Source organism: Oryctolagus cuniculus, chromosome 1, assembly GCF_964237555.1.
Source record: "Oryctolagus cuniculus chromosome 1, mOryCun1.1, whole genome shotgun sequence".
NCBI classification, from domain to species: domain Eukaryota; kingdom Metazoa; phylum Chordata; class Mammalia; order Lagomorpha; family Leporidae; genus Oryctolagus; species Oryctolagus cuniculus.
Window position 1 is genome coordinate 10048253 of NC_091432.1, and position 16381 is coordinate 10064633.

Consider the following 16381-nt stretch of genomic DNA (forward strand, 5'->3'; position numbering starts at 1 on the left):
CCTATGAACAGCTCTCTCCTGATGTTTCCAACTTGCCTGGACCTCCTAATGTCTACCATGCTCCTTGAGAACACAATCAAACACTTCTTGTCTTTGTATCACATTCTCACATGAAATCCTTAATAAATATTTGTGTATGGATGCTTACTCTCACTCCCATTATTCAATATACTTATGGTAGCTTTAGCCAGAGCCATTAGGAAAGAAAAAGAAATCAAAGGGATACAAATTGAAAAGGAGGAATTCAAATTATCCCTGTTTGCATATGACATGATCCTTTATATAGGGGAACCAAAATACCCAACTAAGAGACTACTAGAATTCATAAGAGAATCAGCAAAGTTGCAGGCTATAAAATCAACACACAAAAAATCAACAGCATTTTTATACACCAACAATGTTCTGGCTGAGAAAGAAAATATATGATCAGTCTTATTCACAATAAGCACAGAAAAATGTAAATACCTTGGGATACCAAGGATGTGAAAGATCTCTACAATGAAATTCATGAAACATTAATAAAAGAAATAAAAGACATTGGGGCTGGTGCTGTGGTGAAGCTTTAAAGCCGCTGCCTGCGGCACTGGCGTCCTATGTGGGTGCCAGCTCCAGTCTTAGTTGGTTGCTCCACTTCCAATCCAGCTGCCTGCCAGTGTCTGGGAAAGCAACAGAAGATGGCCCAAGTGCTTGAGCCACATGGGAGAACTAGAAGAAGTTCCTGGTTCCTGGCTGCAGATGGGCCCACCTCCTGCCATTGTGACCTTTTGGGGAGTGAATCAGCAGATGGAAGATATCTCTCCATAATTCTGCCTTTCAAATAAGTAAATCTTTTTTTTTTTTAGAAAAAAAAAAAACAACCTATGTAGATCAATGGGACAGAATAAAAATTAACCCATGCATCTACAACCAGATAATCTTTGACAAATGAGCTGAAATCATTCCCTAGAGAAAGGTTAGTCTCTTCAACAAATGGTGTTGGGAAAACTGGATTTCTGAATGCAGAAGTTTGAAACGAGACCCTTACTTTATACCCTAGGCAAAAATTAGTGCTTTGGGGTCAGAGAATGAGAAGGTAGATGTAACCCTCACCATGATATGATAGAACCCGGATGCCACTAAAGACACTGAGATCAGGAGCCGGATTTAGAAGCAGAGCCATGGTCAGATGCCAGCCCTCGGGAGATTCTACTTGGCTTCTTTACCAAAACCCTGAACCTTACATACTAAACATTACCAAATAGATGCAGTTAAGTATTTAATCCCTGTACAAAGTGACGTTTTGTTTGAGTCTTTAGAAATGTACACTCATATATTCTCCATGAGTTAGTTACTTTTCCTACATGTCAATGCTCAAATTTTCCCTCAGACTATAAGCACTCCCACAGACGTAAGCAGCTGTCTTCAAGGGCATTACCAGAGTATCATGGGGAGATTGATGTGTTTGCACTGCTAACACACACCTCAACTCTGGCAGCTCTACAGACCCTGCCTGCGTCCCTCTGAGTGTTCTCCAATTCTGGAGATCTTTTCAGTTGTCATACCTGAATAGGAGTGGGTGGGCTGTAGTCATTATGTGTGTAACAGGCCAGGAACGCAGCTAAACCTCCCAAAGGCATAGGACAGCCTTCAGTGTCAATAAGAGTGATGCTGAGAAAACTTGCTCTAGAGAAATAGCTGAGGCATGCAGTTGGCAACAAATGATCAGAGGCTAGCATTAGCCTCACACTCGCTGGACTGACTGTGGAGGAGGATTCTGGCAGGAGTGTTGTCACCTTTATCTTCAAGGATCCTGGACTTATCCGTACATCAACCTTTTCCCAGGCTGCTCCACACACCTGGAAGGTCCTACTTCCTCCCAAATATCATCTTCATCCTCTAAATCCTTCATGGTCCAGATCAGCTATCACACAGCTCTCCTTCCTGCAGAATTCCCAGCTCATAAAGACTGAGCTCCTCTGGGAATCTCGTAGGCCTTTAAGTTCTGTGATAAGGTGCCCTGCCAACTGCTATGCTCATAGCTTCCTGAAGTTCTGTGTGTTGTATCTTGTCTTTCAGCAGATAATTAATTACTTCAGATATCCATTAATATTTCAGCAGAATATGTCAAGTTCCTCCCAGGTTTTCTGTGAAGTAGATTCCAAGTGGATCTGAGATCATTTTCAGCATCTTAACCTCTCTCTGCCAAATGATGTGCCATCCCAAATTTTCTTTTTCCTCTCTCCTCTCCTCCCTTCACATGTGTTCCCCTCAGTTTGTTATATCTTTCTCTTTTTTTTTTTGACAGGCAGAGTGGACAGTGAGAGAGAGAGAGACAGAGAGAAAGGTCTTCCTTTTTGCCATTGGTTCACCCTCCAATGGCCACCACGGCCAGCAGGCTGCAGCCGGCGCATTGCACTGATCCGAAGCCAGGAGCCAGGTGCTTTTTTCCTGGTCTCCCATGCGGGTGCAGGGCCCAAGGACTTGGGCCATCCTCCACTGCACTCCTGGGCCATAGCAGAGAGCTGGCCTGGAAGAGGGGCAACTGGGACAGAATCCAGCGCCCCAACCAGGACTAGAACCCGGTGTGCAGGTGCCATAAGGCGGAGGATTAGCCTATTGAGCCACAGTGCCAGCCATGCTATATCTTTCAAAGTTTTAATTTTAAAAAGTGATGTGTAGGGGCCAGCACTGTGGCACAGCAGATTAAGCTACCACATGTGAAGTTGGTATCCCATGGGCACCGGTTCAAGTTCTGGCTGCTCCACTTACAATCCAGTGCCTTGTTAATGCAATTTGGACCCCTGTGCCCATGTGGAAGACCTGAATGAAGCTCCTGGCTCCTGGCTCTATGGCCATTTTGGGAATGAACCAGAAGATGGCAGATTCTCTCTCGCGCGCTCTCTCTCTCTCTCTCTCTCTCTCTCTCTGTGTGTGTGTGTGTGTGTCTAACTCTGCCTTTCAAATAAATAAATAACTCTTTTTAAAAAAAAAACAGTTACAGCTGTCAGCCTTCTTTTTTTAAAAAAAAAAAGTGATATATAGGCATTCTTTGAAAATGAAAATAATTACAAAATGCTTCCAATTTCCAATGAAAAACATTCCTTCTTTGCCTCTCCTATCCGGATACCTACCTTCACCCTCCCCTTCAGGCTCCTCATTGTCTGTCCCAGGATTTACATTTTCTAAATAGTTTTTATGACTGTGCTCTACTGAGTCATTTACTGACTCTTAGGAGATAAATCCCCCGTTACTAGATCTCATGCCTTTCATTCTTGTTCTATACAAGAACAAGGAGAGGGTAGGGGTAAATCTTTATATGTTTTATCTATTTTGCAATTGAAAAGTACAAAATCGTATATTTATTATTTACAACACATTTTAAGGTTTTTTTTATTTATTTATTTGAAAGGCAGAATGACAAAGAGAGAGAGAGAGAAATATGTCTTCCATTCACTAGTTCACTCCCCAAATGGCTCCAATGGTCAGACTGAGCCAGGCCAAAATCAGAAACCTGGAACTCCATCCTGTCTCCCATGTGTGTGGCAGGGCCCAAGTACTTGTCCACCCCCACTGCTTTCCCAGGTGCATTAGCAGAGAGCTGGATTGGAAGTGGAGCAGCCAGGGCTCAAACTAGCACTTCGATAAGGGACGCAGGTGTCCCAAGCAGCGACGCGACCTGCCACACCACAATACCAGTCCCCATACTACATTCCTGTTCAGTGTAAGTACAACGTTGTGCAGAGCTGTGTCTGATTTCACTGGAACTTTATGCCTGTTGATTAGTAACTCTTCCTCCCCACCACTCAGCCCAGGAAGCTGCTAGTTCACACATTGACTATGAATGCGACTGCTTTAGGTAGCACGTGTAAGTGGAGTCATGCACAATTTTTCTAGGCCTACTATCTTTTCACTTAGCATAATGTCCTCAAGATTCATCCATGTTTTCACAAATGGCAGGATTTTCTTCTTTTTAAGTCCCAATAGCATTCTATGGTACATGCATACCCTATTTCTTTACCCATTCTTCTGATTATGAGCATTCTATGTTGTTTCCTCATCTTGGCTGCTGTGAGCAATGCTACAGTCGACATAGAATTACAAATACCTCTACAAGACCCTATTTCAATTCTTTTGAGAAAATACCCACTTGTAGGGTTGTTGGGTTATTGGACAGTTACAATTTTGATGTTTTGAGAAACTCAGTGTTTTCCACAGTAAAGACATCATTTTGCAGTCTCACCAACAGTGTGCAAGTATTTTAACTTCTTCACAGCTCTGCCAACACTTACCGTCTTTTGTATTTTGGGCAATAGCCATCCAGACAAAGTTAAGAAAATATCTCAGTGTGGTTTTGATTTGCATTTTCCCTGATGATTAGTAACATTAAGCATTTCTTCATACAGCTGTCAGACGTTAGTACACCTTTGGAGAAATGCCTACTTGAATATTTGTCCAGATTTTCTTTTTTTAAGATTTATTTATTTATTTGAAGGTAAAGTGACAAAGAGGGGAGACAGAAAGAGGGAAAGAGAGGTCTTCCATCTGTTGTTCACTTCCCTAGATGTCCACAACAGCCAGGGCTGGGCCAGGTCAAAGCCAGGAGCCAAGAGCTCCATCCTGCTCTTCCATGTGGATGTCAGGGACCCAAGTACTTGTGCCATCTTCTGCTACTTTCCAGGATGCACATTAGCAGGGAGCTGGATTGGAAGCAGAGTAGCCAGAGTCAAACTTGCATGCTGATCGGGGATGCAAGCTGAACCCACTGGCACACAACACATGCTCCATTCATTTGTAAGTGAGAATTAACTTTTCTTATTGAATTGTTGGTATTTTTATGTACTTTGGAAATCGGCTCTTTCTCACATGTAAGATTCACATTGGTTTCATCCAGTTATTAGTGGCTTTTTCACTCTGTTGGAGTTTCTTAGGTTTGTTGTTGGGGCAGTAGTTTGGTGTTTTGTTTGTTTTGCTGTCAGAAGCTTTAAGATTTAATCTGGTTCTCGCTGCTTCTTGTCCATCTGTGTTTTCTGGGATTTGGGTATCTTATCATATCGCTATTCCTAAGATCAATGTCATGACACTCTTTCCCAGTTTCCGTCTAGGAGTTTTATAATTTCTGTCTCACGCTGAAGTCTTTAATACATTTCATCTTATTTTTGTTTACGGTATTGGATAAGGCCTAGTTTCATTCTTCCCGTGGAAACATAATTCCTCAGTATCGTTTGTTAAAGAGACTAGCACTTATACCATTGTGCTCTTGGAATCCTCGTCAAAGATCCATCACTATGTATATGTGAGTTTATTCTGTTCCGTTTATCTGTATGTCCATCTTGATCCTAGTTCCTTTGATTACTGTAGCTTTATAATATACTTTGAAACCAGGAAGTGTGCCTCCAGTTTGTTCTTTCTCAAGATGGACTTTGCTATTCGTGTTTTTTTGCAGTTCCATGTTAGTTTTAGAAATCTTTTTTACTATATCCTTAAAAATTTCCTTTAAGATTTTGAGATGACAGCAGTGAAACTTCAGATCACTTTGGATAACATGGGCACTTTAAAAATACTAAGTCTTGGGACCGGCATTGTGACACACCAGTGAAGCAGCTGCTACCTGTGACTCAGGCATCCCACATCAGAGTGCCAGCTCAGTCCTGCCTACTCTGTTTCCAATCCAGCTTCCTGACAATGTGCCTAGGAAGGCAGTAGATGATGGCCCAAGTGCTTGAGCCCCTGCCACCTATGTGGGAAACCAGGATGGAGTTCCTGACTCCCGGCTTCAGCCTCCCCTAGACCTGGCTATTTCAGCTATTTGGGGAATGAACCAGTGATTAGAAGATCTCTCTCTCTCTCTCCCTCTCTCTCTCTCCCCCTTGCTATGAGTAAATCTTTTTTAAAGAAATGTTTGAAATACTTTTATTCAGAAACATGTGAGGACTTTCCATTTATTCATATCTTATTTATTTTGTTTCATCAGTATTTTATAGTTTTCAAAAGTACACAAGTCTTTTACTTCCTTAGTTAAATATATTCCTAAGTATTTTATTTATTTTGGTGACATTGTAAATAGGATTTTTTTTAACTTTTATTTAATGAATATAAATTTCCAAAGTACGACTCATGGGTTACAATGGCTTCCCCCCCATACCGTCCCTCCCACCCGCAACCCTCCCCTTTCCCACTCCCTCTCTCCTTCCATTCACATCAAGATTCATTTTCGATTATCTTAATATACAGAAGATCAGCTTAGTATACCTTAACTAAGGATTTCAACAGTTTGCTCCCACACAGAAACATAAAGTGAAAAATAATAGATGATTTTTTTAAATGATGATGAAATCAGATCAGACCTATTGTCATGTTTAATCCCAGTGAGAGTCAAGTTGGGAACTGATAACTTCTTTTTTTTTTTTTTTACAGAAGATCAGTTTAGTATGCATTAAGTAAAGATTTCAACAGTTTGCACCCCCATAGAAACACAAAGTGAAATATATTGTTTGAGTACTCGTTATAGCATTAAATCTCAATGCACAGCACATTAAGGACAGAGATCCTACATGAGGAGTAAGTGCACAGTGACTCCTGTTGTTGACTTTACCAATTGACACTCCTGTCTATGGCATCAGTAATCTCCCTATGCTCCAGTCATGAGTTTCCAAGGCTATGGAAGCCCTGTGAGTTCTCCGACTCTTATCTTGTTTAGACAAGGTCATAGTCAAAGTGGAGGTTCTCTCCTCCCTTCAGAGAAAGGTACCTCCTTCTTTGAAGACCTGTTCTTCCCACTGGGATCTCACTCACAGAGATCTTTTGCCAGAGTGTCTTGGCTTTCCATGCCTGAAATACTCTCATGGGCTTTTCAGCCAGATCAGAATGCCTTTAGGGCTGATTCTGAGGCCAGAGTGCTATTTAGGACATCTGCCATTCTATGAGTCTGCTGAGTATCTCACTACCCATGTTGGATCACTCTCCCCTTTATTTATTCTATCGGTTAGTATTAGCAGGTACTAGACTTGTTTATGTGCTCCCTTTGACTCTTAGTCCTATCATTATGATCAATTGTGAACTGAAATTGATCACTTGGACTAGTGAGATGGCATTGGTACATGCCACCTTGATGGGATTGAATTGGAATCCCCTGGTATGTTTCTAACTCTACCATTTGGGGCAAGTCAGCTTGAGCATGTCCCAAAGTGTACATCTCTTCCCTCTCTTATTCCCACTCTTATGTTTAACAGGGATCACATTTCAGTTAATTTTCAACACTTAAGAATAACTGTGTATTAATTACAGAATTAAACCAGTCATATTAAGTAGAACAGGCAAAAAAAAAAAAAACTACTAAGAGGGATAATGTATTAAGTTGTTCATTAACAGTCAGGGCTATGCTGATCAAGTCACCATTTCCCATAGCGTCCATTTCACTTCAACAGGTTTCCTTTTTGGTGTTCAGTCAGTTGTCACCGATCAGGGAGAACATATGGTATTTGTCCCTTTGGGACTGGCTTATTTCACTCAGCATGATGTGTTCCAGATTCCTCCGTTTTGTTGCAAATGACTGGATTTCGTTGTTTCTTACTGCGGTATAGTATTCTAAAGAGTACATATCCCATAATTTCTTTATCCGGTCTACCGTTGATGGGCATTTGGGTTGGTTCCAGGTCTTAGCTATTGTGAATTGAGCTGCGATAAACATTAGGGTACAGACCGCCTTTTTGTTTGCCAATTTAAATTCCTTTGGGTAAATTCCAAGGAGTGGGATGGCTGGGTCGAATGGTAGGGTTATCTTCAGGTTTCTGAGGAATCTCCAGACTGACTTCCATAGTGGCTTGACCAGTTTGCATTCCCACCAACAGTGGGTTAGTGTCCCTTTTTCCCCACATCCTCGCCAGCATCTGTTGTTGGTAGATTTCTGCATGTGAGCCATTCTTACTGGGGTGATGTGAAACCTCATTGTGGTTTTGATTTGCATTTCCCTGATTGCTAATGACCTTGAAACTTTTTTCATGTGCCTGTTGGCCATTTGGATTTCCTCTTTTGAACAATGTCTATTGAGGTCCTTGGCCCATCTCTTAAGTGGGTTGTTCATTTTGTTTTTGTGGAGTTTCTTGATCTCTTTGTAGATTCTGGTTATTAACCCTTTATCTGTTGCATAGTTTGCAAATACATTTTCTCATTCTGTCGGTTGTCTCTTCACTCTCCTGACTGTTTCTTTTGCAGTGCAGAAACTTCTCAATTTGATGCAATCCCAATAGTTGACTTTGGCTTTGACTGCCTGTGCCTCCCGGGTCTTTTACAGAAATTCTTTGCCTGTGCCAATATCTTGAAGGGTTTCTCCAATGTTCTCTAGTAACTTGATGGTGTTAGGTCGTAGATTTAGGTCTTTAATCCATGTTGAGTGGATTTTTGTGTAAGGTGTGAGGTAGGGGTCTTGCTTCATGATTCTGCACGTGGAAATCCAAATTTCCCAGCACCATTTATTGAATAGACTGTCCTTACTCCAGGAATTAGTTTTAGATCCTTGATCAAATATAAGTTGGCTGTAGATGTTTGGATTGATTTCTGGTGTTTCAATTCTGTTCCATTGCGTAAGGTATTCCACAGCTATTTCACACAGGGAAGTACAGAGAGGCTGAGGGAAAACTTTGCATGCTGGAGCTAGAGAGCTTGGCAATGCAATGCATATATGAATGGCCTGTGAACAACTACACAGATCAGAGAGCTCCTGGGTGAAGAGGGAGATGAGGTAAGGGTGGGAGGCAGAAGCTGAGTCTCGGAAGTCCCCAGAAACACAGTGTCCCATGGGAAGAGTCAGTCCTCTAGGAGTAGTCAGGTCTGGATTTCTTAACGTATTACAGGGTCCTTACGAATCCTCATGACCACCAAGCATATAGACTGAATGCGGAATGAGTTTCACACATTTAGGTACTGTTTAAAGTGTTCATGTGCCCTTATGTGATTAAAAATCAAATTTTTTCTAATCAATGTTAAATTCATAAAACTTCTGTGTACTCTTTTCTCAAATAATTGTGCAAATACACGAATCATGATATGACAGGGCGCTGAGGAATAAAATGAGGCCTCTTACTTGAAACTTGTGGCAACTCTCTCTCGAGTCCTTTGAGGGCTCCTGAAAATGTAGCAGGTCCACATTTTGAACGGAGAACACTCACTTCCACATAAATGGGAGGATGTGTGCAGGAAGGGTGCCCCATGAGGAGGAAGGGTGCCCCATGAGGAGGACGGGCCTTTGAGAGACTTCCTCTGAGCCTGAAAGCACACGGATGAGACTGTGACGATGGCTGTGTGCGTGGCTGGGCAGGACTCGCAGAGGTGATGCCATTGCAGTGTAAGGTCAGGGAATGTTAGGGCCGACCGCCCGAAAAACGTCACCAAGACACGTCTCTTATGCAAACAGCAAGGGGAAGCTTTATTGATTACCCAGCATGCTGGGACTGTCTGATCATACATGAGCAGAGCAGCCCCGAATAACCAAAGGTTAGGGTTTATAAAGGCAAAAACTGCAAAACCGGGAAGGGGGAGAGAATACACGGTTGCTAAGCGGTTGCTAATATCTTACAATCAGCAATTATGATCTTAAGACATAGACAAATCACATCTTCATTATTAGCTCAGGTAACCCAGGTGTAACCTTTTTATTTTTAAGCTTGAGCAATCATGCCAGGGGGTTTTTGTGCGTTGCCAAGGGTGATGTAGTGTACTGCTATTGTCTGACTATTTGAGATCATAGTTTCAGACCAGAATCTCACGGGGGCCGGAAGGGGGGGGGGGTGCTTTCCCAGAATGCAGTCTCAAGTGCTCCAAAATGGAGTCCCTACTGTCAAGGTGCTACTTTACTCTTATTTTCACAGCTGCACCAGGAAGGTTTAAACCTGTAAGCTTAAGCTTAACTTTTTACACCCGCACGTATACAAGTTTAACTCTTCAGGAACAGGGTCGGGGAACAGCAGGGGTCAATGCTGTGGCATAGGAGCCTAAGCCTCTGCCTGCAGTGCCAGCATCCACATTGGCACTGGTTTGAGTTCCAGCTGTTCCACTTGTAATTCAGCTCCCTGCTGATGCATCTCGGAAAACAGCAGAGAATGGCCCAAGTCCTTGGGCCCCTGAACCCATGTGGGAGACCTGGAGGAGGCTCCTGGCTCCTGGCTTCATATTGACCCAGCTCTGGCGATTGTGGCCATTTGGGGAACAAACCAGCAAATGGAAAACCTTTCTCTCTCTCTATCTCTATCTCTATCTCCATAGCTCTGCCTCTCGAATAAATAAAATCTTTTTAAAAAAGAAATGAAAAAATAGCCAAAGCAAATATAATAGATGGAGTGTAGCCCCTCAAAAGTTATCCATATCCTAGCCAGCGCCGCGGCTCACTAGGCTAATCCTCCGCCTAGCGGCGCTGGCACACCGGGTTCTAGTCCCTGTTGGGGTGCCAGATTCTGTCCCAGTTGCCCCTCTTCCAGGCCAGCTCTCTGCTGTGGCCAGGGAGTACAGTGGAGGATGGCCCAGGTGCTTGGGCCCTGCACCCACATGGGAGACCAGGAAAAGCACCTGGCTCCTGGCTCCTGCCATCGGATCAGCACGGTGCGCCGGCCGCAGCGCGCCGGCCACGGCAGCCATTGGAGGGTGAACCAACGGCAAAGGAAAACCTTTCTCTCTGTCTCTTTCTCTCACTGTCCACTCTGCCTGTCAAAAAAAAAAAAAAGTTATCCATATCCTAATGCCTGGAATTTACAGATATTCCTTTACATGACCAAAAAAAAAGAGTTTATGGATATGATTAAGGATTTTGAAATGAGGAGTCTCATCAATGATCCAATGTCCTTTAAATGCAATTCTAAATATTTTAGAAGGTGGCAGAGGAATAGTTAACCCAGGAAAGATGATGGCATAGATTATAATGATGCATCCAAAGACAAGAATGGCCATCAGTTATCAGAAGCTGCAAGCAGTCATGAACATGTCCCACCTAGAGCCTCCAATGGAGTGTGACCCTGATGACAATTTGATTCTGCCACAGTGACACCAATTTGGACTTTGTCTTCCAGGGTTATGGGAGAGTGAGTTGTTTAAAGCAATCAAGTTTATGATACTTTGTGAGAGCATCATGGGAAACTAAGATTAGTATAAAATGTCTCATATTACTTGTTGGGTGGTAGATCCATTAGCCAGGATGGAGTTCATGGAAGGAAGAGTAGATTAAAGATTCTCGGTTTTTATACTTTCCTTCTGGAATGACGGTACAGTGCTTTAGTGAAACTGTCTAGCTGACAGCTGGGTGCTTGTTTATGGGGCCCTTGGCAGAAGTTGGGGGAGAAGGCATTAGCCTAGGATGTGAGTGAGTGATTAGATATTGATTAATTCTCCTACAGGGTAGAGTGAACAAGAGAAAAGCTAGTTCCACCTATGATTGTGAAAAATGTCAAATAGGGGCCAGCACTCTGGCTCAGCGGGTTAAAGCCCTGGCCTGAAGTGCCAGCATCCCATATGGGCGCTGGTTCTGGTCCCGGCTGTGCCTCTTCCGATCCAGTTCTGTGCTGTGGCCTAGGAAAGCAGTGGAGGATGGCCCAAGTCTTTGGGCCTCTGCACCCGCATGGGAGACCAGGAGGAAGCTCCTAGCTCCTAGCTTCGGATCGGCGCAGCTCCGGCCATTGCGGCCATCTGGGGAGTGAATCAGTGGATGGAAGACCTTTCTCTCTGTCTCTACCCCCTCTGTGGCTCTGTCTCTCAAATGAATAAAGTAAATATAAAAAAAGAAAGAAAAAAAGAAAAATGTCAAATAGTTGCCACCAGACATGAATAGGGTCAGACCATAGTGAGGAGGAGGGGACGACCAACAAATTCAATTGCAAGGATGATGAAGACATCACACTACAGCGACTACAGGAAGTAAACAAATGTGATGCCTAGGTCATGTCTAAATCTGGAAGTGATCTTCGTACAAAACCAAAAGAGACATTTTTAGAGAGTTTTATTTAGTTATTTATTTGAAAGGCAAAATGTGAGACAGATAAACGGACAAGGAGGTAGAGATCCAAAATGGCTTCAACATTCAGGAATGGTCCAGGCAAAAGCTAGGAGCCTGGAACACCATCCAGGTGGGTGGCAGGAACACAAGTACTTGGATCATCATCCACTGCTTTCCCAGGTTCACTAGCAGGAAGCTAGATCAGAAGTAGAGCAGCCAAGACTCCAACCTGCACTCGGATATGGGATGGTTTAACTCACTGGACCACAATGCTCGTCCCCAACAGGAACATTTTAATTGCTTTTTACCATCATATTTACTCATTGCCATATGAATGGCATTCTGTGAAATAACACAAGATGACTCCTGACCACATATGTGTTTTTGTGATGCCTGAACCTCAGACACCCATTGGTGTCTCTGCAATTGATCACTACCAACACCAAAAGACCGCTGGATTATTAAAATCACTCTTTACTGAAGACCCAAGACTATGGGGCAATAACAAGACAAACAAAAGTGCGAGATAGTGCAAGATAAGTAATTTATTAAAGCAAGATGTTGAAACCTTTACATTTCCTGTAAAAATCAAAGTATCCTTGAAAGATAGTAGAAAGCAAGACTAAATATTTGCTTCATCGTACGCAGAACATTTAGCCAATACTTGTCCCTGGGAAAAAAAAAAAAAAAGAAGGAAGGGAAGGTTAGTCATGCCACTCATGGAGATAACAGGTTCACACAATCAAGATGGAATTATGCCTCAAAAGCTATTTTCTTTGGAAGGCCAGAAGGAGAAAAAAAAAAGGCATGTGTGATTAGGCATGGCCCTAGTACAATTATAACAAACCATGCACATTAGAAAGTAGCCTTCCCAAAATCAAACAAATAAACACTGAGATGATCCAAGAGTGTGGCTTAGGTCACTTTGGAAGTAGGAAGGAAGAGCAATGGACACAGCAGTGCAAGAAGTACTTTCTCTGGTGTCTCAGGATTGTGGACTCTTTCTTTGTCTTCCAATAGGGAACCCAGGGCTGAGAGACCAGGAGCAGAAATTGGAGGGGACTTTGCAATGCACTGGGTTCAAGAGATTCCCAGCTTCCCAAGGGGGGAATTCTCCTTCACAGCCTATGTTCTTCTCAGTATTGAAACTCCAGCTTCTGAGAGCATTTTCAACTGAACCTCACAGGTAGACAGACTCAAGGATCCCTTTAAAAAGATCTGATTGCTTAATACATAGCACAGATGTTCCAGCTTTGCATGCAACTACGGGAGCTAATACAGTCAGGGTGTCTGCCCACTGGCAGTTATAAGGAAGACAGTTTGAAGGACAAAGGGCAAAGGTGGAACACTGGGAACTAGGAGTGAACTCCTGGCTCTGCAAGAAGCTGGCAGAGAAACCCACCAAGCCGCTACTGGCAGGCGCTGGCTTCAATTCCCTCCTTCCCATCTGTCTCCACGTTTAACTCTCCCCAGGAGATTTCACATTGACTGTGACCTAATTCATCCTCAAGAAAGCTCTCAGGCAGCAATACTTGACCCTTTAGCATCTCTGCCTGGTTCCCCAACTGTCCTCCTCCTCAGGACACCGTGAGGAATGACCCAAAGAGGGAATTCCCCCAGGATGCTGTGTGCACCTGAGTATAATTCAGCAGGCATACTACTAGCATCCATCCTGTGGACTGGGTCCGCGGTCAAGATGTAAATGGCACAGTATGTGTTCCCCATACAACAGCCACCTCATTCTTGTCTAAGTTGCTGATCAGAATCTTCCACATGTAAAAAAGAAAGAAATTACCAATATTTCCTCTATAAGGAGTAGTTTCCCTGCGGATAACTCATTTACGCATCTCTTCACATTCATCTTTGCTTCAACAGCTTCTGCAGGAGCATTAAATTTCTCAATTTGTAACCTGAACAAAACGTCGGAAGCCAGTAAGAAGCCTGTAAATTCAGTAGTTAAGGCTGGGCAGACCGATGAATTGGCTGGAATATGAGAGCAAAAATAGGGGCAAATTTTATTGATAGAATTAATTTTAGAAAAAAGAAATGCTGGTTCTCATAGTTATACTAGTTCTGTTATTACTAGCAAGACTAGAAAACTAGTAGTACTATAGATATATTGAGCGTTGATTGTTCACAAAGCCCATTGAATTGTTCATTATTCAGAGATACAGCAAACGTTTGCTCTTCTTCGTCTGGAAGTCTCCAAATAGCCTTCCAGCTGCAACATTTTATGCATCTGAATTAATGAGTTAGAAGATGTGGACTGGCAATGGTGGCATCAAGGGTTAAGCCACCACCTGCTCTGCCAGCATCCCATGAGAGCTGGTTTGAGTCCTGACTGCTACCCTTCCAATCCAGCTCCCTGCTAATGTACCTTGGAAAGTAGAGGAAGATGGCCCAAGTACCTGGGGCCCTGCCACCCGTATGGGAGACCCAGATAGAGCTCCAGGCTTCAACTTGGCCCACTGTTTCAGCCATCTGGGGAGTGAACCAATGGATGGCAAATCTCTATCTCTCTCTCCCTCTCTCCCTCTCTCCCTCTCTCCCTCTCTTTCTCTCTTTCTTTAATTTTGTCTTTCAAATAAATAACTCTTTTTTAAAAAATAAGAAGATGTGGACTCGATTGGCATCCAAACGTCTTTGAGGAGGAGACTATCTGAGAAACACAAATCCTTGCCTAATGTCTACAGCTGGGCTCTTGAAATCGTCTCACTCCATTCTCACAGCTACACATCCTGGTAGCCACAAGCACCAGAGATAAGAAGGGGCTCATGGAAGTTGAGCAGTTGAGCATGTGACTCCAAGTCAAAGGGCTGGCGGGGCAGAATTCAGATTCATGCTCAGGCTTCCCATCACATTGTGCGGCATCGAAAGCACAGACTGCCATCAAAGAGTGAGGCTCCAGGCAGAATTGGTATAACCTATCTGCAGTGCTTTCTCTTGCCAAAGTTCCTAGATGTGGGGGGCCAGCATTGTGGTGCAGCAGGTAAAGCCACTGCCTGCAGTGCCAGCATCCCATATGGGCGCTGGTTTGAGTTCCAGCTGCTCCACTTCCGATCCAGCTCTCTGCTATGGCCTGGGAAATCAGTAGAAGATGGCCCAAGTTCTTGGGCCCCTGAACCTGCGTGGGAAGACCCAGAAGAAGCTCCTGGCTCCTCACTTCAGACCAGTACAGCCCCAGCTGTTGTGGCCATCTGGGGAGTGAATCAGCAGATGGAAGACCCCTCTCTCTCCCTCTCTGCCTCTGCCTATGCCTTTCTGTAACTCTGTCTTTCAAATAAACAAATAAATCTTTTTTTAAAAAAAAAGTTCCTAGATGTTGTAAAACTGATAAAAATGAATCCTTGGCCTTTGGGGAACTACTTCAACAAATTCCAGGAAAAGTTTAGAATTTGGGTCTTTTCCAGATTTCGGGCCCCAATCCAAGTAAGTTTACCTAGTGTTTAGCAAAAAGTAATTAACCAGGGGCTGATGGTAAACTCGGTAGAAATGATACTCACCCTCATAGCAGCAAAGGGCCAGAGTGATCAGCAGGAGAGACACCGACAGCCTCATGGTGGCTTATATTGCTTTGAGCTCTCAGCTTTAGAAGACAGTGAGGGATTTGTCCTCTACTGTAGGAAATGTGGAGCCACAGGAGCCCAGGGCTATTTGTATGTAGTGAGCCTCACTGGCCCTGCCCACAGAGACACTTGGCAGGTCACAAGGCCTGGCTTCCAGTCCTGCCTCACTGAAGGCTGATGCTATCCATCAGTATCACATACCTACTTCTCCTGCCAATAGGGCTGGGGCAGAGAGCAGGAGAGAAACCCTGAGAGAACTCTGATTTGCCCTCAAGGAGAACAGCCAGTGGCCTCTAGAAATGAGTCCTGGAGCTTCACTTTGTGTTGGTGCTTTAATGATTTTTGTTATTTGTGGCAATGCAGTGGCACAATGGGGTTGGACATCAGAACAGACTCTGCGGGCAGATGAAACTGGGGGTCTGCACTTTGGTTATGGGAAGGCAGGTGCCTAACTGCCCACTCTGACCCCCTCTGCCTGCCTGCCTGCCTGTCAATCATGTTTGATCATGATTAAATAAACCCAGTTTTTTCATCTACAAAAGGTCTACTATCTGCCTGTATTATAGTACTGATAGATGACTTAGTTTTAGCTGTGCATTGATCAAGGTCAAACAAAGCCTAAGCCTCTTCCATCACCACTATCTCCCTCACTCCCTACCAACACCACCTTAAAACATTGCTGAATACAGCTAGCTTTGGAGACTGTCTTTGGGATAAAAATAACTGCTACCTGTTCTCTACCTGGCCTCTCTCTATGACCTGAGTCAGTCTATGGGTAGAGTCCTCATTATAGGCCTGTTTATTTATTTTGGTGACATTGTAAATAGGATTTTTTTTAACTTTTATTTAATGAATATAAATT

General features: G+C 43.5%; 1 protein-coding gene across 1 annotated transcript; it reads right to left on the reverse strand.

The window, feature by feature from the left end:
* Positions 1-12473: 12473 nt before the first annotated feature.
* Positions 12474-15688, reverse strand: LOC138846281 (secretoglobin family 1D member 2-like). The gene is made up of 3 exons (XM_070061651.1): positions 15457-15688; positions 13749-13936; positions 12474-12623 (listed from the first exon to the last, which is right to left on the reverse strand). The coding sequence occupies exons 1-3, from the start codon at positions 15509-15511 to the stop codon at positions 12576-12578; spliced, it is 291 nt and encodes a 96-aa protein (XP_069917752.1). The 5' UTR covers positions 15512-15688; the 3' UTR covers positions 12474-12575.
* Between the last annotated feature and the right edge of the window lie 693 nt (positions 15689-16381).